Genomic DNA, 24,198 nt, shown 5'->3' with positions numbered 1-24,198 from the left:
GGCCTCTTAAATGCTGGTCAGCCATTGGAGAAGAGTTTTGTCTCTCGAAACAAGCCCCGTCTATTTTGGATTCAGGTGCGTGTTCTTTCGCGTCTTTCTCTTTTTTTACTCCCTGCCCCTTTTACGCGTGGTGGGCGTGTTTTTTTTTTTTTTTAATTTTTTTATTACCATCGGAAGGTTCGTCCATTTTGTGCGCGGTCGGAACGGAGCGGGACGTGGGGTCGCCTCTTCCTTCCTGCAAGGCTGATCTCGGCGTTTCCTGGTGCTCCGCGTTTCCTGGCGCTCGAGGACGTGCGGCAGATAAGTAACCGGACTCCCTTGCTGCAAGGATGATCTCGGCGTTTCCTGGCGCTCGGCGTTTCCTGATGCTCGAGGACGTGCGGCAGATAAGTAACCGGACTCTCCGACACGACTGGCTGGCTCCGGCACGCTATTTTATTTGATATGTGGGCGATGCTTAAGTGCAAATATGTTATATTTTAACTACAGCCCACTTGCCAACATTATAAATTTAGGTTGATGCATGTTGTGTTATCTGCATCTGCATATCGTGGCATGGATGTCCTGGAATAGAATACTGATCCGCTGTATCCTTCACTCCAAGTGTGCTGTTTATCATCTTGCTCAGGGCAGGTCAGACTGCTCTGAAGATCCCGTTCGCGTGCCCCCCATAAATGTCTCCTTGCAGCGTTGTGCTCAATGGTGTCCACGTCAGTGGGACACGCCCTAGGTAGGTTCAGATCCCCTTTATATAAAGCCATTTAGTTTACATCGATGATGGTACGCGAGTAAGAATACACACGGAGTCCCGGTTTGCGGGAGGGAACAGGCATACTAGCCGACACAAAAGCAAAATACGGAAGTATACATTGAATGGACAGATAGATCCACGTGCATTTTCCCGAGCAGTTAATACGGAAATGCCTTCATATGGAGTTCTTTGTATCACTTGATTCTTTTCATTATGGTGTTGGTAGTATTTTATCGTCAGTAGTGATTGCCAGGATTATTCTGAAATGCTAAATGATAATGTTTCAACCCCGATTTACACAATTTGGATAGTGTTTAACATTTCTCAAAATGTTGCAGAATTTAACTATAGCCCTACATTGGTGAGTTAGCCTCCTGGTTTGGGGAAAGTTGATCTTTTTTCTGAATAGTCTTGAGAATATTGTTGAGTAGTAAATTAGCCTTCTTTGCACATGTTAAACATCTGGCGGGCAGCAGAGAAGTAACAGGACTGTCTTTTCTTTCTTACTTGGAGAAGTAAAATACAGTGTCCGCTTCTGCTCTGCCGCTTCAGCTGCCCCCCCCCCCCCCACTCTTTCCCCTCCTCCTCACCCCTCTCCAGCAGTGCTTTGTACAGCGCCTTCGACGCACACAGGGCCGGCTTTAGTGCCTGTGGCGCCCTGTGCGACAATGCTTCAGCTGCCCCCCCCCCCCCCCTCTTTCATTCTTCCCTCTCTTTCTGTCTAGCAGTTCTTCTCTTACTGAAAACCTTGACTTCAAGATGGGGTTCTCACTCTCTTTCCTCTACTTTCTTTTATTTGCTCCCCTGTGAAATGGATCCACAAAAGAAAATCATTTTTGCTGGAAATGTCGTATTTTAATTCTAAGGTGCAGCATCTGGAATAAAAGGTTAAAAATATGAAAAATAATTAAAGTAAGACGGAGATAGCAAACTGGCCAGATTGATTTTATTCACACCCAAACACAGAAGTGCCACTTTTACAGAGTTTGCCAGTGAAGCGCTATTTTTTTTTTCTTGTCTTTGTTTTCCCTGGGCTTGCAACTAGTGCACCAATCCTGGAGGTACTGCAAAGTGTGGATTTGAAAACAAAATGTGTACTGCGGCTCTGCGTCCAGGGATGTGGTCTTTTTACCATACTGCTAACGTTTTGTAAGGATATCAGCAATGGACATTGAAATGGGACCATTCAAGGCCCCTTTCAGGCAAAAGCACTCACTGATTTCTGAATAGTGAGTGTAAAAGCGTTAAGGTAACAATGTTGTTCCTGCTTGCATTTCACATGGTTTGCTAAATTTTGCATTCCCCTATGAGTGTTTGCTTTTTAGGTCTCGGCTAGCGAAGGCTGCGCTTGCGCAGTCTCGCTCACTCGATTTAATGTTTTAGGAGTGGGGCTTTAACCCGCCCCTTTTTTTTCCCCTCTTCTCCATTGGCTGGCCTCTTAAATGCTGGTCAGCCATTGGAGAAGAGCCTTGTCTCTCCAAACGAGCCCCGTCTTTTTCGGAATCGTGGGCGTGTTTTTTCGATTCTTTCGCTTTTTTGAAGCCCCGCCCCTTTCAGGCCCTTTTACACGTGGTGGGCGTGTTTGATTCGTCCATTTTATCGGAGCGGGATGTGGGGTCACCTCTTCCTTGCTGCTCGGCGTTTCAAGGCCCCTTTCAGGTAAAAGCACTCACTCACCAGTGGGTTATTTAATATTTGTCTGACCATAGTGTATATATTGTGGGGTTTGTGGCTTATTTGTTTTACGCATAAATGTCGAAACAGGCTTTCCGTACCCCGCCGTCATTCAGTCCGGGAATTTTGTGCAGCAGTTCAGGCAGAAACAGAAAGGCTTCAATATATCGAAATGCAAGATGGAATACGTGATCAGAAACAATACTTACGAGGGTGAGCATGAACCAAACAGAGCGCTGTGACGCTCTCGACCCAGAGCATAGGCACACACGTCCGAACCAGACGGCAAAAAGAAAACGATCTGGGGGCGTGGCTAAGCAGTCAGACATGAAGGATGTACTTCTGTAGAGTTCCTGTAGCCCCACAATAAACCGACATTTATCCTGCTGCCATCGGCCCTGACGAGCTCTCCTGCGGTCCCTGGGTGACGCCCTTGTCTATCGATGTCCCAGGACCTGTGGATATCTTCCCCTGTGCCTCTGAGGAGCTGTGGCACACATTGTCGATGCGGAGGCTTGATCCCTGGCCTCTCGTGCACGCCGTCTCCAGTGCGTGCAGAGGACAGAGTTCCGCTGCTGGATGCGTATTCAGCGGCTTCTATGAACAAATTGACCTCTCCCGGCCTGTGAAGGGAGGACGGTGAGTGGTGGCACTGCCAGGGGAGCAGCAGCACGCGGCCTGTAATTCGGCAGTCGCATCGTACCGCGGCGTGCACTCCACCCCGGCCAGCACATTAAAGGAACCTGGGCGGTGGAACCGTCCCACTGCTTTCGACACAATTTCGCCGGGGGCACTGGCCTGTTGGCCTGGGGCCAGAGGTATACCGGTCCATAGGCAGCTGAGTCGAGTCGCGGGCCGTGACCGTGTTAATTAGGGCCGGCCTGTAATCACCTTGTGTGCTGCGACCCTGAGTGGCTGCCGGCTTACCCCTGGGCCCCCCGCCTGAGATCTACGCGGGGCCTCGGTGGAGAGATCTGCCGCACTGCTCCATTCCCTGCCGGGGTTGCCGGCTTGTGACCTGAGGGCACGTTGGACCATCGGCAGCCATGCCTGGTTACGGTCTGCGCCGCCATTGGTCGGGGACGACCTGGGCTGTCTCTGTGTGTTGTGACCGTGGGAGACTGCTGGCTTGCCATTGGGCTTTCCATTTGGGGTCTGCGGGGGCCCCGGGAGAGGTGATCTGCTGTAGCCCAATACATCCATCTATTTCCTGCTGGGAGTGCTGTCCTGCGGCCTGAGGCGCGTTGGGCCATCGGTGGTCGTGTCGGGCCGCGCAGTCCTTTGTTTTGGGTGGCCTGCATTGACTCTGTGTGCGGCGGCCCGACACAGCCGCCGTCATTCAGTCCGTGCATTGCAGCACCGTGGACTTGCCAGTACTCGTTATTATCTATTTATGTTGTTTCCCAGAAGTGGCTGGTTTAAGTTTGCCAGCGGGTGCAGGGCCAAGGGTTGCACAAGCATCGTGCAGTATGGTTTTATAAGTCACAATGTATCCCGCATATTCCTTTGGGCTGTGAATGGTATTATTTACATGAGACACATTCATAAGACCTGCGATCAAATGTGTCTCTAAAGCTGCAACATGACTAAAGTGGGTAACAAGACACCCGTTGGCGTGTATGCTGACAGCCTAGCAGCCTCGCGCTGTGTATTGAAGTTTGCGTGCCAGCATAAACAAAAATAATGTCATGAGCAATGCCAATAGCTCTAACTTTAACAATGCAGAGACCGTTGAATTGTAAGTGCTTGTTCCAGGATGATGTTACTTTTTTTTTTGTAGGCCGCATATTGCTCTTGTCTATTGCGTCATTTAAATTGAGCCTCATCCAGGTGTTTATAGCCAGCAGCAATTGTGTTGTAGTTGAAGGCAGTGTGAGTTTTTCTCAGTGGGACAGTATGGTGTTCAGTGGGGGAGACGATGTGGCAGTATGGCCAGAGCTGCTGAATTTGGAACTGGGGAACCAGGTTCAGCCTTAATAACCAGTCCACCAGACGACTCTCCTGAGAGAGCACAATCCCATGCTAGACCTTAGAAGGCTTCGCAAGACCTTATAAGCGCTGGTGGACCCTAGCACTGGCAAGTCTGGGTTAACCTTCAAGGTTTGTCCACCACAATCCATACTGAAGTTCACCTCCAGTCTTGCTAGCAGGCCTATGAAGCAGCACCGCAAAGAACAACAGTGACTCTGTCACTGAGGTCACGGGACCCTTGAGAAGGGCCAGCTCTAGGGCAGTGCAACCGGTGTGACCGGGCGCTGACTTTGGGTGGAGACATTATGTTTGCAAGTAAATTAAGGTTTTAAAAGTGCTTGCTGCCTCCTTCCTGGACTCCAGCAAATTTTCGGCAAAAATAAAAATGTCATGATGACTCTGGTGTTTAATGTTCTTCCTAGAGAGAGATCGGAGTTTTGTCTAGGGGAAGTTTTGACTCCTGGAAAGGTAGCACATAGGGTTAATGTGCCTGCAGCAAAGAACATGTACCATGCAGATCACAAAGTGCACATAATGTAAATAGGTCAGTGGGCTACTGCGTGTGTGTGTGTGTGTGTGTGTGTGTGTGTGTGTGTGTAGGTGGCTCTGTGGGTGGCTCTATTTGTGTGTGGGTTGCTCTATGTGAGTGGCTCTGTGTGTGTGTGTGTGTTGTGTGTGTGTGTGTGGCTCTGTGTGTGGGTGCAAATGCAATAGGTCTCGCATTTGAGAGTGATTAAGCTATTGACATTGTAAATAACAATGCCGTTTCTTTAAATGTTTTAAAAACCTAAACAAAAATGTCATGAGCAATGCCAATAGCTCTAACTTTAACAATGCCGAGACCATTGCATTGTAAATGCTTGTTTTGGGATTTGATCTGGCTAGCATGCAAGTTTGTTTGCTAGTCCTTAATGGATTCCACACATTCAGATGAGATTCTGTTGACATTGTATTTTTAATCCATTCCTTTCTTGCTGGCCATAAAAAGGAGATATTCTCCAATTAAACCCTTATGTGACAACCATATCTTTAGTGAAGATACTTGCACATAGACATGTAAGTCACGCATAAGCACACTAGAGCCCTTCACATAGACACTTGTAATACTGCTGTTTTGACTCTGAACACCTGAATAGTTTGGGGGCTGTGAAAATGAGAAGGAATTACCCAGCACTGCAAAATTAAGCTTTTGTAGCTAGGTCAATTGAAATCATATGCATACATTAAGGCTACAGAGAAGTTTATCCACTGGAGAAGAGGGAGAGGTTAGGAACAACAATTTCCTGGCTAATGACACAGTAAAAGTTTCAACCAGAGTAAAGTCTTTTCTCAGCTCCCATACTTCTTATACTGCTGTAAACCTAATAGGAAGAGTCATTTAAGAAAGGCAAAACCGGGAGACTGTCACGTTAGAAAAGAATACATTCTTCATAGAACGTAGAACTTGGAAGGAGCACTTTTGCTGAACTGAGGGGGAGATTTGCAGCCTCTTCCCTCTTGCAACCCAGACTCTTCCATGGCAATCAACATAACCAATATAAGCTGAAGTCTGAGGCAGTGGTGATTGGAAACTACACAGCACTTTTGGAAACATCGTTTCTGGGGAAATGTCTAGCATTTGGCTTTCTGGTAACTACTACATCCTAACCCAGCAAGGAACATTCGGAAGCACCGGTGTCCCGTCCCCCCCCCCCCCCCCCCCCAGCCCCCCCCACTCCCCCCTGAACTTAGTGACCTAGAGAAGTGGAGGAAAAGGGTGGAAAGGCATGGGCAAATCAGTCAGCACTGCCGTGGCTTCTGCTTTGGGAATTCTAGAGCTGGGTAGACTTTAGACTGATCAGTTGAACTACAGACTGGTATTGCACCACCTGTACAGCGAACCACTCATAACCTCAAGTTCTGGGTAGAACAGAACATGGAGACAGCCATACTGGATGTCCATTGTACACAGAAGTGCTCCCATCCCAACAATGGATTTGTCTCTTATTTTTTTTTATTCAGTTTTCTTGCTAAGTTGTTCACCACTATGAGACCTGCAATTGTTCTCCACTCAACAGATGCCTTGAAAACCAGGGAGTGAATTTTAGTGTCATTTTTGACTCTCTCCTCTTTTTTACCACAATTATGTCAGCAGAAGCATTTGTTCACTTCCCTGTGAGAAAGCTTCCTCTGTGCATTTTTATGAAGTGGATTAATCACTTCATCTGCTGGCAGAAAATATTGCGATTGAACCACCTGCGTGACCCATTTGCTGAAATTTGATTTTACTCCAAATGTTGCTCAGCAGCCAGACTCAAACCCACCTAGTGCCCCACTCACCCACCCTACCCCACTGGTAGCAGTATTGTTGCCATCCATAACAGAATGTGGTGTGACTTGGGCTGAGCCATGGATGAAGCTGTGCCGGATCATCCAACATATAACATACCTTTCACTCCTGGGCTGTCAGAGAAGTCAAGCAACAGAGTTAAATGAGAACCTGCTGGTTTGTCTGGTGTTTGGATAGCCTGTGTTCTTTATCTTCATCTCCATCATATCCTCTAGCCAAAAGCCGAACAATTTTCTCACAAATGATAATCTCAACATAATGTACCTGTACACTGTTTCTTCCTTCAGAATCAAAATCCATGCCAAGTGCTAGCCATAGGTAGAACCCTCCTCGTCCATTTTAATCCCAACTTGCAGTTTGATTGCTCGACGATTTCTGTCTTTCTCTTAATGTATACCCAAAAATAAGTTTGTGTTTACGCCCTATGGCCCACTAGAATGTATTTTCCCACCCCTGTTTGGCTCGGTTCCTGTTCTTAAATGCACAACCTTTGCACAGAGAAAATGTAAGTAGTCAGTCTGCTGACGCTTTACGTTCCCTACCCTAAGGTGACTGGGGGTGAGTGTCTGAAAAGTTTCAGTGCTCCGTCCATAATCTCTTTGTCTGAATCTGGCCTGCTGAGTCACAGTGGAATATAATTCCCTTAAACAGCCTAGACATCTCTGTTGGACCCTGCTTCACCAGACAAGCCTAGACAGCAGGAGAGCTAAACGGCAGAAATCTTAGTTAAGCCTAAATTTGCCTTAGAGATCATTTTTGCCGAAATAGTCGACAAAAATTGCAATTCCTTGCGGGGTACCTTTTTAGGTCTTGCCTGAGCCAGCGCTTGCGAGACATTTAGTAAGGGCTTCAGAAAATGCTACCGGTGGCCTAGAGCTTGCGTGCACGAGTGCGTGCACGCGCGCAGCTGGCAGCTTTTAGCGCCCGAGGCGTGCTTGAAATTTTTTTTCCTTTTGATGCTTAGCGCGCGCGTGCACTCCCCCCAACCCCTTGCCACTTGTTTACTTTTTGCCGCAAGGCCATTTCCTTAGTGCGCGCGCGTGCACTCCCCCCCCCCCCCCCCCCCATTTGTTTACTTTTTGCCGCAAGGCCATTTCCTTAGCGCGCATGCACTCACCCCCCCAGCCCTCCCACTTGTTTACTTTTTACCGCGAGGCTATTTCCTTAGCGCGCGCATGCACTCCCCCCACCCCTCCCACTTATTTACTTTTTGCCGCAAGGCCGTTTCCTTAGCACGCGTGCACTCCCCCCCCCCCTCCCCCTCCCACTTGTTGCTTCTCGAAATGATGCGCTATGTTTATGTCACAAAGGTTTTGCTGCCTTTCAGACAGGAGGGTGAGCTAAGGACACCAGTAAATGTTCCCTATCCGCCATCCAATAGCCAGAGCAATGTCAATTTAGAGCAATACTGTTGATCACCCAGGGACAAAACAAACCGAATCCTGATTAAGACTGGCATGTTTCCTGAAGTACAGGAATGCGCATGGGGAGTACTCGTTTTCCTCCACTACACGCACATTGCTGGTTCCCTTCTTGTCGGCTTGTGTGCTGATTCATACCAGTTTCAAGAACATGCATTGTAGATCATCTGCAACTGAGTTCCCACTCTTGCCCTGAGTGCATTCATCCATTTATCTCGGGAGACTCATGCAAGCCCAGTGTTTACATTATACTGTTCAGTGAGTGCATTCCTGTGTGGCTCGGCAGCCTTGCACTCTCCCCTCCTCCCACAATCCAGGTTGATGGAACACTGCCCCGAGGCAGAGGATTAATGATGCATGAAAGGGGGGCTGTGCTGTTTTTGGCGTTTTGTTGATGGAGACGTTTTCCTCAATGGCTGTGGAGAACAATAGAACAGTAACGGTGACCAAAGAAGATTTCTGTTTCACCGTGTATTGAACGATTTGACATTTTGTTTTACCTGACATTAATTGGAATACGTATTTTTCCCGAATAATTACTGGGTGAGCAGCTGGGGAAATGAGCAAAACTATTTTGTCTTTAGATAATTTCCTTGTTTAAGAACGACATCAGAACGAGAGAGGATGGCCACCACTTGGTTAGGATATGCCCTCCAGGAAGCTGCACTTGGAATACGTGGTGGAACACCACAGTTCTCCTTACTCGTGTTGGCAGACAGTATTTATTGACATACCCAACTATACTTTTATCGGTTTAATGCTTTTCTTATGTTTGTTTGCCACAATTTTATTCCTGGATGAAGCAGTCACTGACAACTGCTTAGCATATGCATTATGAACTTTATGCTCACCCACACCTAGCAAAGTACCCTTATTTGCCTATTTTAGGGATTGCCATTGTTGCCATCTCTTTGTGATGCTGCTCCCACCCTCGTTTACTTTTGGAAAAGTGAGTAACATTTGGAGTGAGTTGGGCAAGCCAGCAAATTCATAGGGAGAGCCAAGCTGGTCTGAGTGGGCTCTCCGAGTCAAACCTGGAGCTGAGCCAACAAATGTTTTGGCTTGATGCAACAATCCTCATGTAAAAATATGAGATACCCTTATTCAAAATTCAAAATAGGTTTTATCTAGGACAGGGTGAAATATAAATTATGCTGGCGTAAATCGCATGATTTTGAGAATGTCGTGTTACACCTGTTACTCAAAATTCTCGAAATTTTGCCATTACGCACCATCATGCAATTATACTGCTTGTATTAGATCATAGTATGAGTGACTGTTATATTTTTTAATCTTTTAGTGCAAAATACATCTTTGCCTTCAAAATGAAATCATTCTCAGCTAAAAAAAATAACATATAGCTCTAAATGGCGAGCTTGCATTTTGTATAATTGCGGATCATTATGCATTATTTTCACGTAATAATGCACAAGCAAATTACTCAAATTTTGCACATTCCTAGTTCTATCTTTAACGCTTGTGTTTCACTTCTGTTCTTATGAGTATCACTACACTGGCATATATTAAAAGAGATTGTTTTTAACATAAATAAAAAAAAAACTGGTAACCATTTCCCAGCAGAAATGTCCTAGCAACTGCTGCCTCGTTACATAAACCAACAGATGTAAGTAGTTTACTATGTGCACTGTATAAATATCCAATTTTGTTATTATATGTGAAGCAAGCTTATTAGTTTTTAAACAGTTTTCATATGTATTTTTTTCTCATCTTGAATAGCCTGAACTGAAATACTTAAAGGTGCATTGAGGAAAATCACTTTATAGGCTCGCACAATTTGATCCAAAAGTGAGCCTGGGCTTTGAACTCACGCTTATATATTGTACCATTCAGTCCAGCTGAAGCTTCAGTATACAAATCCCTGATTGTATCCCTGAAGCCTTCTCCACGTCCAAACTTAAACAACACCAGACACACAAGACCGGCTAATTTTAACAAATACATTCTTGACATGAATAATTTTTTCAACGAAAGGCTGAACACTTCTTTATTTTAGTCCACTTTGTCTCTAAGTTTCCTAATATGATTACTGCCAAATATACTTTTAATAAATACAGATAGAGAGGTTCCTAGCATTTCCGTCGTAAAAGGTTCAATGCAAATTGCTTATGATTTTGTTAATCTGTTTTAAATCCACATTTAACAGACTAACTGGTCTATAATCTATACATTTGCAAACATCCCCTTGTGGTTTAGGTAAGAGAGGTTTATCCAGTGCAAATACTAAAGAACATGATTTGATTTTTCAATATGTAGTTAAATAGTAAAAGTAACTGCCTGAAAACTCTTTTTCCCAGAAGTGAAGTCATTATCACTGTGATTTTTCCATTCTTTAGAAGCTAAATTGTAGTTTTGATCTCAGCTATGAACATAAACCTATATGGATTGCTTTAGAGAAATTGACAAACAATAGCATTAATTTCCTCAAATGTAAGTCACCATTTCATTATAATATAGCTTGCAAACTATATCCTTAATCATTTATTGTATCCTTCAATATTAGTATCTCACCAGAATCCTCAACAGTAGAGCATACCCTCCTGGAACTTTCAATCTTTTTAAACCTAGGTTCTCATAATTTGTGAATCTTATTTTATGTTCTCAGAAAGCATGTTGGGTAACAAAAATGTATTCTATTCCACCTTTATGTCCAACAATTGATTCAGTTCTGTCCAATTTTAGGCTAAGTCTACTAGAGAGCACATGCACTGTCTATTGCAAGCCATAGTGTGGTTTACCAAGAACATAGAGGGGCTTGCCATGCAACAGTTGATGTTATTGCACCAAGGATATTGTGCTGCATAACTAAATACTTATAAGGTCCCAAAAGCGAGACCTATTGGCTACGCCAATGCTTGTCTTTATAGACACAGCTGGGCATCATTTGCTTTTTAAAGGCAGCACGATGTCTTTTTTGCGGGTACAGACGCCTCACTTCTAAGGTTTGGGACCAGAAAAATCAGTAATTTGTTGGGTATTACACCAGTAGAGCATATAAAGGCAGCTTTCCTGAATGATCAAATGTTCTAGCCTGACCGAATTGTTATCTTGGCAGCAATCACTTCACATTGGTGTGTCTAAGTCTCACCAGACTCTCTGGATTTACAAACGGCCTCAATGCTGGTAATGTATTGCAGGTTATAAAAACACCAGATTGGGTACTCTGTTTACTTAACTATGAAAGGTGGGTATCAGAGTTGTTTTGATGATTAAGACGTGCGTTTATGCTCTTGAGTGATCAGTGTCTGGTTTTTTTTCTTTATCAGTTACTTTAGGCTCTTAGGGCCATATGTAGGTAAATATATTTTACCGATTCTTAAATACCGAACTTTACCGAATCGGTATTTATGAATCGGTAAGTTATATGTAGGTAATCATTCGGTAATAATTACCGATTCGGTAACATTCGGTATTCAAGAATCGGAATTTACCGAATCGGTAAATACCGAGGTGGTATTTACCGAATCGGTAAATTTCGAAGTGGTATTTACCGATTCGGAAAAACGAAAACACATGACTGGATGAAACAGCCAATCCTGTGCAACCAAACCCCACCCAACCAGGAAGTGGCCACACCCAGGCAGGTGCACACAATCAACAGACTCTGGAGAGGCTGGGAGTGCAGAGGAGAGGCAGGGAGCCAGTGTCTGATTGTGCAGCTCAAAATCACAATGTCCAGCCAGGAGACACAGAGAGATGGAGGGGAAAGGAGGAGAAAGCAGAAATTTAGCCCCAAGGAACTCCAGGTACTAGTGGAGGAGGTGGTGAAGCAGCACCAGAAGCTGTTTGGGAGGCAGTCCCTGCAAGTGCCAGAGTCGGAGAAGCGGAATATATGGCTGGGAATCCAGGCGCAGGTCAATGCTGTTGGAGTGACCCCCAGGGACATTGAGGTACTTAAAAAGCGCTGGTACGACCCGAGGATCGTCACAAAGAGGAAGATGGGGGAACTGCAGAAGGAGGCCAGCCGGACAGGAGGTGGAAGGAACAGGGCACCTGCCCTCACCGAACTGGAGGAGCTGGTGGAGTCCACAATAGAGCACGAGAGTGTCGTGGGGCTTGGGGATGCCGACAGCTCTGCCAGAGCCGCCACCCAACAAGGTAATACGAATGCACAGCAATGTAGCCCCCCCTACCCCTATCCCACATCCCCCATTGTGAAATGAGTATCCCACTCCGGTCCATGTGTTAGTGCAGACTGGCAATGCATTATGGGAGATGTAGTCTGGGTAACCCCAACCATGAACTGAATAGCACAGAACAACAAGGCATGGTACACACATTAGCCAAAAGCAGGCAGAGGACAATGTGAGAGTGTTACAGAAATTTATTGTGATGCTTGCAATGCAGGCCTTCAGGTACACTGAGCTGATGTTGCATTTCTGTCCACAGATGTAACATCGCGCAGGACTGCACATGCAACAGGAGAGAGGGCACACCGGCAAGACAGTTCAGGGCTGGCCAGTACAAGTTCTGCCCAGAGATCATTGCCACAGCCAGCATCACCACTACCACAGCCAGCATCACCACCACAGCCCGAATCAGCACCACAGCCAGCATCACCACTCATGCTTGAGTCACCGGCCACATCACCGCCTGCATTTGTGAGGTCGAGGAGGCGTGCTGCTGCCAGGTTAGAGACCTCATCTGACGACAGCAGGGGCCCGGAGCCAAACACTATGCCCCAGGATGGGAGCCATGCCACTGTGCCCTCCACCTCAGAGGGAGCACACACAGGTGCCAGACGGCGCCGCAGGTCTCGGGTGCAGAGTCCACCAGCACACGTTGACAGCCATGGGGTGTTCTCGGGGCTCGAGGGCAACATGTTGAAAATACAGCGCCTACAAACAAAGGCAGTGATGTCAGTTCAGCGGCAAATGCGGGGACTGAAAGCTACTTTTGACAACATGGACAGGGGCATCAGCGCTATGGCGGTGGGGATGAGTGACATGGCAGCGGGCATGCGGGACATGTCCCAGTCCATCAAGCTGTTGTGCAGCAAGTATGATGCAGACAGAGCTGCACGGCGCCGGGAACGGCAGAGGAGAGACAGTCATACCAAGGCACTCAACCGGCTGGCAACTGCCACTTCACTGCTCTGCAGGCGCTCTGTGGCTATGCAGGAGGGCCTGACACACTGCAGCAGCGACGTTTCTAGGGGGATGGTGCAGGTCACCAGTGCACTGGAAGTGCTATTGACAAGCCAGGCGGCCACAACTGGTGCTGGGGATGCTGCGGAAAGCATCGACAGCAGGAGCAGCATAACCCCCCCCCCGGTCCCAGATACACGCAGGAGCAGCAGGCGGCATGGGGCTGCCACTAGTGAGGAGGCACAATCCGTGGCATCCCACACTGTAGCGCGTGGCCGCAAACAGTAATGCTGCACGGCATAGCCTAAGACAATTGGGTGACGTAACCCTGGACTTGCTAGTAGTCATTACGCAATGTTGCCAGAATGGCATTTTCTTGGTGGTGTGGCGTAGTGCCGCATTATTAAACTACGTCATGACATCCAACAACTGGCTGTGTCCCCTTACTTACTCAGAAATAGTTGCATGTGATCTCTGCCCGTCTCTCTCTCCCATCTGTTGCTGTTGGCACTCCAGCTGCGTTGGCCTCTGGCTGACCTGACTCATCCTCATTGTCCTCAAAATCTGTTAGTTCCACCTCTGTACCTCTCTTCGTGGCAAGGTTGTGCAGCATTGCACAAGTGGCAATGATCTTGCAACAGATGATGGGTGTGTACTGGCGTGCGCCTCCGCTTTTGTGGAGGCAGCGGAACCTGCTTTTCAATAGTCCAAACGTGCGCTCCACCACGTTGCGTGTAGATTTGTGTGCCACATTATATCGTCTCTCACTCTGGGTTGATGGGTGTAGGTAGGGAGTGAGGATGAATGACCGCACGGCATATGCACTGTCGCCTAGGTGAGTATGAGAGAACCATCAGTCACATGCCTCAATACACGATGATTTGCACTTAGTAGAATGGAGCGTCACTGTTACTTACCTAGCAGGTATCCTTCTCCAAATTCTCCGGCAAGCAGTCGTGTGTAGATCCCACTGTTCTGGAAGATGAAGGAGTCGTGGGTGCTCCCAGGAAACTTAGCTACGATATCAGTGATGATGTTCCCTGCATCGCAGATCACCTGCACGTTTATGGAGTGGGTGGACTTTCTGTTCCTGTAGATGTGCTCAGTGGCAGCTGGTGGGCAGATTGGAATGTGTGTGCCATCAATACAGCCTATGACATGGGGGAACTGTGCCATGTGATAAAAGTCTGTTTTGGTTTTCTGCAGTTCAGCCTGTGTGTTCGGGAAGCTGATGTAGTGGTGCATTCTCTGCATCATGGCATACAGGAACTTCCTGAAGAAACGGGACAGGCAACTCTGGGATACACCACCCACTGCAGCTATCACCCCCTGGTAACTGCCAGATGCGAGTAGATGTAGGCTGCAGAGCACCTGCACATGTGGTGGTATGGCATGCGCCCTTCTTGTTGGCTGGTCCAGGAGTGGGTGCAGGTCCCTTATCAGGTCCATGATGGTTTGGGGGTGTAGCCTGTACCTTTCATGTATCTCAGCCTCAGTCTGTTGAAAGAGTGTGATGCGCTGTCTGTAAATGCGTTCCTCCCGTCTCCAAATCCTCAGACCTGCTGCCTGTAGACGTAGGCGCCTTGCAATGACATACAGAGCGGCCATGTTGTCCATGCTGTTGCATTTTGGGATTGCTTATATGCACTGTTGATGCTTACCACCTGCTTTCAATCTGTGTTAATTACCGACTCTTAATTACCGAATTTCATGGATTTCTTAATTACCGAATTTACCTACATGTCTTTTCTCTTTTTACCACTTCTTATTTACCGATTCGGTAAATATGTATTCGGTAAATATGAATCGGTATTTTAGAATTCGGTAATCATGAATCGGTATTTACCGATTCATATTTACCGAAAACTGGTTTTTGGCCTCCTACATCTCACTTGACTAAATACCGGTCGGTAACGGGATATTTACCGAATTTCGGCCGTTACCGACCAGTATTTAGCTACCTACATATGGCCCCATGTGACTGGGTTGTTTAGAGCAACTTTGACAAATTGTTTAGTCAGTTTAAGGACCACTGTAAACACTCTCTCTCCTACACCATGACTGTATTTGTCTCTCTGCAGTGCAAAAAGGATGGTATCCATACCAGAGAAGGGGAGAGTGCCACTCGTAAACCAATCCATCGGTGCTGCCGAAGCAACAGAGGACAAGAACAACATGGAGCTAAGTGATGAAGAGCTTGTGTTAAAAGCCTGGGAGGTTGCCATGCGTAGGGGATGGGCGTTTGTAATTGAAACTCTCCTGCGCACTGAAATGGAATCTTTTCCCCATACAGTCCATGAGGAAGGTGAGCAGGAAAAGTTAGGGAAGTTGGAAGACAGTCAGCAGAGCCCACATAAGGTTGAAGATTTAAAGGGAAATGTTGATAAGTCCAGTTTTAGAACAGCCAGGTTAGGTAGTGACAAAGAAATGCCCAGTCAGGAATCTAATTTTTTTACATCCGCAATGGATAGTGACAAACCGATGGTCAGCATGGAATCTGAAGATGAAGAGGAGGAGACAGCAGAGGTGGATTTTCCTGGGCTAAATATTGCTGAAGTAGGTGTTCAGAAGAGCGAGCTATTACCCACCGAGGACAGTAGCTTGACAATTCCCTCTTCTTGTAAAGCGCCCACGATCCAGTGCGAGGAAGAGCTCCATGTGGATGAGCCAGTTATGCACCCAAAAATTCAAGAGTTCATTGACGAGGTCACCATAGTGTTTAATAAATGTTTTTTTGACATGGAGGAGCCCACTAGCACTAAGGCGCCTTTAAATGAGGAGTTCAAGGAAGGACGGTTAGATACTTTACCAGACAACAGCACTCTAGACTCTAGTGAGGCTGCACATACAGAGGTTCTCTCAGATGATTCTCATGCTTCATTAACCAAGGTCCCTCAAACTCCACCTCCCAGAGACAGTCCTCCACTGCAGCAGGTGGCGCTAGTTCCCGCAGTGTCTGCAGTTCCATCTGCAGCAAGTTTGAAGGCGCTCCCTCCTCCTGCCGGATTTTTCGTATCCCCTCCGCTAGCAGGCCATGTCAGTAAGCCTTTACGTGAAATGGTGGTTGCACTGCAGTTCTTTGATATGTTCGCTCTCCTGCCAAAGGATAGCGTAGATATATTAATAAAGGGGCCAGAGCGAAGGACCCTTGAGAGATGGCAGAGAGGGTTTATAATTATGGGGAGCATTCTGCTGGAAGATGCTCCTGAGAAACTGATAGGATTCTTTAACTATTTCGACACTATCCGCAAGGCCTATGAACAGGCAGCATGGGGAGGGTGGCTTATCTATGATGACAAGTTCCGAAGATTAAAACAGGGTTCCCCAGGCTTGAGTTGGGCTTTTATAAACACAGAGCTGTGGTTGCAGATGGTTAACCCTCAGCGGGCATTTTCCCTGCCCCCACCACCTCCTATGAATCATTTTATGGGGTTGCCAGGAAACCCACCACCACCACCTCCTATGAATCATTTTATGGGGTTTCCAGGAAACCCACCACCACCACCACCACCACCTCCTATGAATCATTTTATGGGGTTGCCAGGAAGAATTGGTTATTGCTGGCACTACGATAGGAATGAATGCATAAAAGGAGCCCTCTGCCGCTATATTCATCAATGTTCCAACTGTGGGGGTGATCATCCAGGAGTCATGTGCACTACATTTCAAATAGCCACTGATGGGCCTGAAGCAAAGAAACAAAAGTAGCTCAGAACTACAGTTAGAAAGAGAATGGATTGCTGGCTCTTTGATCAATCCCTCTGAATGTATTTATCTGCAGTTGTCTGAAGGCCACAATGAAACCATCCTTGTTTACTTATTTACTGCCATTTAAGCGTCCACTGTGAATTCTTCGTCATGCTAAATATGAAAATCTGGATTTCATGATTTCCTACTACAGTATTGATTACTTTGACTTCTGCTCTGAAAATTTACGTAGTTAAAACTTGACTTTTGTTCTACAACAGTTAGTTTTTTCAGGCTAATGCACTTCGTCCATACACCTCCCTATTCTGTATGTTTTCTATGTTTACCTTCTCTGATTAAGTACTGTTTTTTATCAATCTGTCTCTTCTGGGTGCGTAAGGGTATCCCAAAATTGAAAAAACTAACCCTGGCGCAGTTACTCATAACCCTCCTCCCCAATTACAGTTAGAAGCCTGGGCCCCCTTGAACAATAAGTTTACACACACTATTATTGGTGCAGATGGATGTCCCCGGGGTGGATTAATGGTTCAAAGCTATCCCTGGTAGAACAGATGGAGTGCTGGTCACCTTTGTCATTGGGAAGCTACCACTCCTGAAAGAAAGTATGTTTGTAATTGTCGGGGCTGATGTTATTTGCAGGCAAAAGTTTTTGCGGCTAATTAATATCATTGTAGCGCACAAGCTCCATGTAGTTTGTGTAGTTTCAAAATTGGAACAATAAGAAACCTACTAAAAATAAAATACACCATTGGGAACTATTTCAGTCCTGCTCTACATCCTCCATTTTCTAGTTGAACCACAGGGCCTGGTGAATTGATCTACAGTCTGGACGGACCAAAAGTCTCGATCAATAAATACCTAAAGTAGCACATTTAATGTTTTTAACCATCTACGTTAGGCATTTTAGAGGCTTATTGTTCATTTATGTGAATTAGATGCAAATTAAGCAGGGCTGTTTTTATATGCTCTCAACAATGTGCATTAATGTACAGACAGAAATGAATGGTGAAATATTTAACTATGGTTAACAGTTTGGCCAGCTCGACAGCCATGACAAGTGCCCTTTATAATTTACCAGCCCATGTGATCTTTAATGTGCAAGCAATGGGAATGTATACTGGTAATGGAGGAGAGATGTACTGGGTAAAAAGTCCATGAGTTCCCTTGAGGAGGGAACTAGCTGTTTTGCAGGTGCTACGATTGAAATACGCATAGAACAGCCCTAATAATCACATAAATGAGCAAAGAGGAGGGAATGCGTTTATAGATAGCGAGTGTTAAAGATTGGAGTGAAGTTCTGAGACTGGACATATATGGTTGGTGTTTACTGAGGCATTGTACACACAGCCGTCTCATTGTTTCTGTGAGACATAGCTTGTTGTATAGGGCGGATTCCCACTCCATTGTTCGAAAAATAAAAAGCATGCCCAATATCATAGAACCCAAACCTCGTTACTGTGCATTTGGAAACCGTAAGTAAACGGGAAGTGTGCGTAATGGTAGAAATAAAAGGCTTGGTTTACTCTGTCTACGGAAGAAGCACATACAATGCAGCTAAATGCTTTCAGTGAGACCCCTGACATGTGCCTGGAAATAGGGAATGACTTGTTTTTTAGACCAGAAAATGGGCACTGCAGCAACGTAATACTGCGTAATGCCGCTTGTAAACGGGGACTGTGTGTAATGTGCAAATACTGGCGTAATGTGAGGAAAGCTCAACGCGGTCCCTGAAGGACCTGACGCATGTTTCTTACTTCAAAGCTGTATGTATGCATTTAGCCCTGGTTTATCTTGGTGCAGAAGCCCATCCATTGTACATGGGGTGATGCTGAAGGCCCCCACAACCGTTTCAGGCCGACGAGGCCTCCCTCTAATCGCCCCCATAGCGGGTGCCCCTCTGTTTTATTTTGCAGTTGAACAGGAGTGCGTTGGATATCAATGGAATACTCCGAAGCAGAAACGTCTCCGAGTTTGTATCGTTCTTTTTTTAGTACCTGGATTCCACATATGTTGTATTTGAATTGGTTCGGATGAAATTGAATTTTTGTTTCTTTGTTTATATTGTAGGAAATGGGCAACCCAGCGGCGGTGCGGATCTGTATCATTTTAATAGAAATTGCTTAGTTTTAGTGGACATATTAGGGCCGGTACTCAAATATTTATGAGATTGTCATGTCATTTGTGAATGAAAATGTGTCAATTTTAACAGGAAATTCTTTCAATTTCTACTAAAACAACTGTGTTAAAAATATATTTTACGCAAACATTTTGTATATTATTGTCAGTCAAAGGGGTGCATTGCATTGTGCTGTCAGATAAAGACATTCTCGCATTATTTTCCTTTATACAGTGCTGAGAATGGCTGAGTAAATTTGAAGGCTTGTACGGGGGGGGGGGGCATTGACTGGTGCTGCTAACCTGCATGACTAGCTTTCCCGAGTTCACGGAAATTGTGGACTGGAAACATGGAACAAGGACAGAGTCCATATGTGTTGAGTAGCAGATGGAAATAGATTTAGTAGTCTGATGCTGCCAGTCCACCTTATTATGTATGTTTGGGCCTACGATTATTTGGTGAGCAGTTGACTGCCTTTCATGCCTTCAGAAGAAGGCAATAATGATTCACCAGTACATTATTTGTTAATTCGAAAATGTGATTTCTAAGAACAAATCTGTAATAGTTTGTGTACAAATACTGTGGGAAAGGAACCGGGTGGGAAGGTATCACTGGCAAATGAATGTGCTACTAGCATGCATAATGGTCAATGAGGCTAGTTGGTGTCACTTCACTCATTTATGCATCCTCTGATCGAAGTTAGGCCCGCAAGCTGGATGAGGGACACGAACTAGCAAGATTGATAGCGTCTATGGCACGTAACCCGCTCACATGGCAAAGATAGACTATAAAGGACTGTGCTTAAACAGCATCACTTTAAGGATCAGACAGGAGAATGTTAATTTAATAGTCTACTTCATCACCACTGCCTGAAGATGCCTGAAGCTAGAAGATTAGATGGAAGATGGAATACTTGTCCTCCGCACGGAAAATCCTTCTTCTCCAGACCCCCTGCCACCCCCCACCCACCCCCCCCCATGAACTTTAAAAATTATATATTTTTTTTTTTTTTTTTGGTTTACTTTCTTTTTTCTTTGCAAAATTAGTAGGCGCCCTATGTGTTCCTCGCCATATGCATAACCGATTAGTTATAACATTTCCAAACTTGAGGGTGATTTTAATTTCAAACTAAAATGTACAAGCTCAGCAGTTTTGAGTTTGGTAAGGAATGTGTTTGACATGCCATTTGGGTGGGAAAGTACAAACTTTTTGGACTTAAAAGGCATTTATGCCATTGGACTTTGGATAAGCACTGTGCTACATGGCAAAACTCCACAAATTTGAGCACTGGGGAATTTTGTTTACTATGTACAAAATGTTCAAGTTTAATTTTTTCTTGGTGTAGGGGATAGTTTAAGATGCGATCTAAATAGATTTTGCGGGGTTTCTTTCCTTTTAGTTTGCTTGTTGAAATGTAGAATTTTTAATTTTTTTGTTTCCATTCTTTTAACTGTTTAAGAAAACAAATATTCACATTGCAGTTCAAAAACTAGATATATTGCAGTGGCACACCTAGAGTTGGTTGTTTTAGTATGGCACAACATATGGTATTAGCTTTATGGACAAATGTTTACTGGAAAGTGGTAAAATGAACCAGAATACATTTCAGTTTTGCTTATTTTTTTTATTTTTATAAAAAGCTTAGAACATACCTAAAACAACTCCCATCTTAAGCACAAATCCATTATGCTGCCTTCTTAAATTCTGAGAGATTTTAGTATCAATCCTGTAGTTGTAATTTCGACATCACTTTTCCTCAAGTAAGTTAGGGATTCTAGTGAACAGAGCAAGAGTAGGCATTTTTATGGCATTCTTGAAATTCAAAATAAGCATATTTAATGGAATCTATATACCACATTTGGTATTTCAATTCCCAGGCACACTTCCTTTGGACATCTAATGGCATTTGAGTGGAATTATTCTCCAGAGAATGTGGCATTGGAGTCAAGTATCGGAAGAAGGCAAATGGAATCCCTGCTAAGAAACGTGTTTGAGAGGTCGGTGGTGTTTTCCGGAAGGATACAGGTGCGTCCAGGGTGCATCCAGAAGATGTCACTGTGGCCATGGTAACATTCTGCAGTTGGGGGTCTTTGAAAAGCAAATAGATTCATCGGACAATGAAAGGGTCCTCCTCTGTCTGACCGGAAGCTGACAATTTCATCTGTCATGGGAATTTGGCAGAAGTGCCTGGCTTTCAGAACGTTTGCTGCCCACAAAGACTTGTGACCCTCCTCCTTGCTCCCCCTTGTGCCCAGTGTGCATATGGACATTACAATGCTGATTTTTCCCTGGACCAGCACATTTCATCTACTTTGTGGACGACCGAAGAAACCGCACTATGGACACTGGAAGTGGCTAATTATCAACATGCTATTGGTGTCTCTTTCAACCTTCGACTTGCTTTAAGTAGTTCAGAGGAAGTCTGTTTTTACTTTTAAAAAAATTGCAGATTTGCAAACCGCTTATGATATGGAATTCATGGATGCCATAGGATTAGATCCAATGTCCATGCTGGATATATTATTATTTTTTTTTTACAATAGTATGAGGAATGGCTTGTGCCTGTACAGCATGTTGGAGTAGAACAAGAGCCCTGAACCAGTGCGTTGACCAGTTTATCAAAACTTTCACGTTTGTACTTTTTTTGTTTTTTTTTGTTGCTATAGCTTTTGGTTACTTTTTTAATAAAAAAAAATATATTTTTCTTTTATAAAGCCTTTTTGTAAAAAAAAAAGTGTAACTGGCTTATTTAGGAAGGGTGTGTCAACATGTTTTTAATGGGTAAGGCTTAGTTTAGTGTAGAAAGAGTTAAACTCAACAGTTGTAGAATAAAAATTGTGAGAGATGAAGTCCGAAGTGATGACAAATAAAGGTAGAAAACCTATATTTCTGAGATAAGCTGACAGTCTAACTTTCAAGAAAGGGGCAAATATGAAAGGGGGTTCATACTCATATTGGCTAAACTATAAAAGGGATAGAAAGTAAGAAACTAGGTAGAATTTGGGGAAAGTCAGCAGCACAGATTGAAGCTATAACATTTTACTTTGAGACAGAAATGAAAATATTTGGCATTTCTGGTGTGACCGCCATGATAAATTAGTGAAAATGTCAGATGCAACTGTGTGCCACCTAGGTGAGCTACATGGAAACTTACTGTTTATCATATTTTCCTATCTCGGAACTATAGAAACCAGGATGGACTCTAGTAAAGACTCTTTCACTGAGAAGAACATGTTGGAAGAAGAATATATCTGAGCAATGAGAAAAAAGGAACTAAATAATTTAATTAGCTACTGTATTTTATAATCTTGGGCTTGGGTCACACAGTTGGTGATCTAGAGTCTATTTATGCATTATGTACAAATAAAGATGTTTCCAACCAGCACATCACAGAAGCTGATTATTTTGTGGATATTTTAGGCAACCCTGTAGGGTTTGTTTCCGTGAGCCAATCCAGTCGACAGGCGGAACTCAAATGAGTGACCACCTGATTTCTGGAATTCCAGATGTATGATCTCCTCCTGGTCCAATCACTGGAATAAGCAGAGACAGGGTGTGGCCGTTGTGAAAACCTAACTTCCCATCTCCATTCTGGAAGTTAATGCTTTTCCTGGTCCCAAGGTGGGCAAGTTTATTCCCTTCGCCTGGGTCACATTTTAAATCTCTCCTCTTTCACCTATGAAGATAAATTGGCTTGACGTTCCTGTCTCTGGGGATGGCTTGCCCAGTATTGAACATTGGCATCTTTGGTGGTGGCAGAATGCTTTTGCTGAAGAGTCTGAAGGGCGCATGGTTATAATTTGCCATACTTTCATTACTGTCATAGCAGCAGGAAAGTGCCTGGTTTGATCTAGGAGTATGGAATCGCCTTTGATTTGGGCTTCTTCCTTACCACCACCTTTGTTGGTACTTGATTTATTTGTTTTAAGCCAATCTGCTCTGTATCTGTTGGATAAGTGATGTCTCTGTGAAAGGGAAAGGGGACGTTTGTTATTTTAATTAAAGCAAACCTTTTTTATTTTTGCTCTCAAGGGGTTAGGTGCGAGAAGGGAGTGCAAGGGTGAGGTAACGGATGGATTTTCTTTTCTTTTGCAAAAATGTTCTTTTGGTACTGAAGGGGGGGTGTTGGAGGAAATGCATGTGTGAGCGGCAAGGAGAGTAAGACATGGGGGTGAATCCAGTTATTGTTTGATTCTGAAATATTATTTTAAGCAGATAAGGTAATCTTGGTTTTACGCAAGAACCATGGGGTTTGAAGTATCCCAGATTTCGTCACTTATTTACTACATTATGTTTACCTTGGTGATTAATTTAAAACCGGTGTTTACTTTTAATTCTTTTTTATTTTTGATTGTGAAGCTTTTTGTTGTTAATTTAATATATTTTGTTCGAAAATATTTTTTTTAAACATGTTCTGATTTTGTTGCCTTTGTTACTTATATAGATTGATATTTCAACTTTATCCATTCAGACTTTTCACCTAGATTTGTATGTTCTACTGCCGAGATTCAAATAATTCCTAAATGTACCCTTGGTTATGCTTGAAATGCATAGAGTATGTTATCTCCCAGTTTTTTTTATTGCTATTTTATATAAATTAATTCCTGAATGACTTACGTTTTTTAGTTATGAATAGACCATTTCCTTTGGATCTTAATGTTTTGTTTTTTTTAATCGACAAACTAATGCAATAAATCAACTGGCTGAGTTCGAAATACACTTGATGTGGACCTTTTTAATGCTGCATTGGATAGTCCAGACAACCGCAGAGTTGATGCACTTGTTTATATCCTTTTCCTAAAGGAAAGCCAGAAAAGATTTGGTGCTACATGATCCAACCCAAAATGATCTCTTGGACATTACCGCTTGCATTTAGTGTGCCAAAGACTTGGAGTGCTTGTTTTTTGCCACAATTTACAGCTAGCGCCTTGATGGCTTTGGATTTTAAAGGTGGAGTCACCCACTCTTGGGTGATGGGAATAATAAACTAAATACCACTGTAGCTCAGACATATCAGATCAGATGGTTCTATAGAGGGATGGGTCGACCTGTGCCAACCACAGATCCTCTTTTAGCCGTTAGTGGCTCTAGAAAGCGGCCACCTTGAGACTTGCTTGTAACCT

General features: G+C 44.4%; 2 protein-coding genes across 4 annotated transcripts in view; one reads left to right on the top strand and one right to left on the bottom strand.

The window, feature by feature from the left end:
- LOC146811674 (uncharacterized) overlaps positions 1 to 22,462 on the top strand; it is a 45,012-nt gene extending 22,550 nt beyond the window's left edge. For both annotated transcript variants that reach the window (XM_085618643.1, XM_085618644.1), the window contains exon 2: positions 15,333 to 22,462. In XM_085618643.1, coding sequence (XP_085474769.1) covers positions 15,343 to 16,959 — 1,617 coding nt within the window. In that variant the 5' untranslated portion in view covers positions 15,333 to 15,342 and the 3' untranslated portion in view covers positions 16,960 to 22,462. The remainder of the gene's footprint in view (positions 1 to 15,332) is intronic.
- The window catches only part of LOC146811672 (microfibril-associated glycoprotein 4-like), a 639,295-nt gene that overhangs the window by 369,753 nt on the left and 245,344 nt on the right, over positions 1 to 24,198 (bottom strand). The gene's annotated exons all lie outside the window — the stretch shown is intronic.

This window comes from Triturus cristatus, chromosome 7 (assembly GCF_964204655.1).
Source record: "Triturus cristatus chromosome 7, aTriCri1.1, whole genome shotgun sequence".
NCBI classification, from domain to species: Eukaryota; Metazoa; Chordata; class Amphibia; order Caudata; family Salamandridae; genus Triturus; species Triturus cristatus.
The sequence above is the reverse complement of the archived record's forward strand: the minus strand, read 5'-3'. Positions and strand labels throughout refer to the sequence as shown.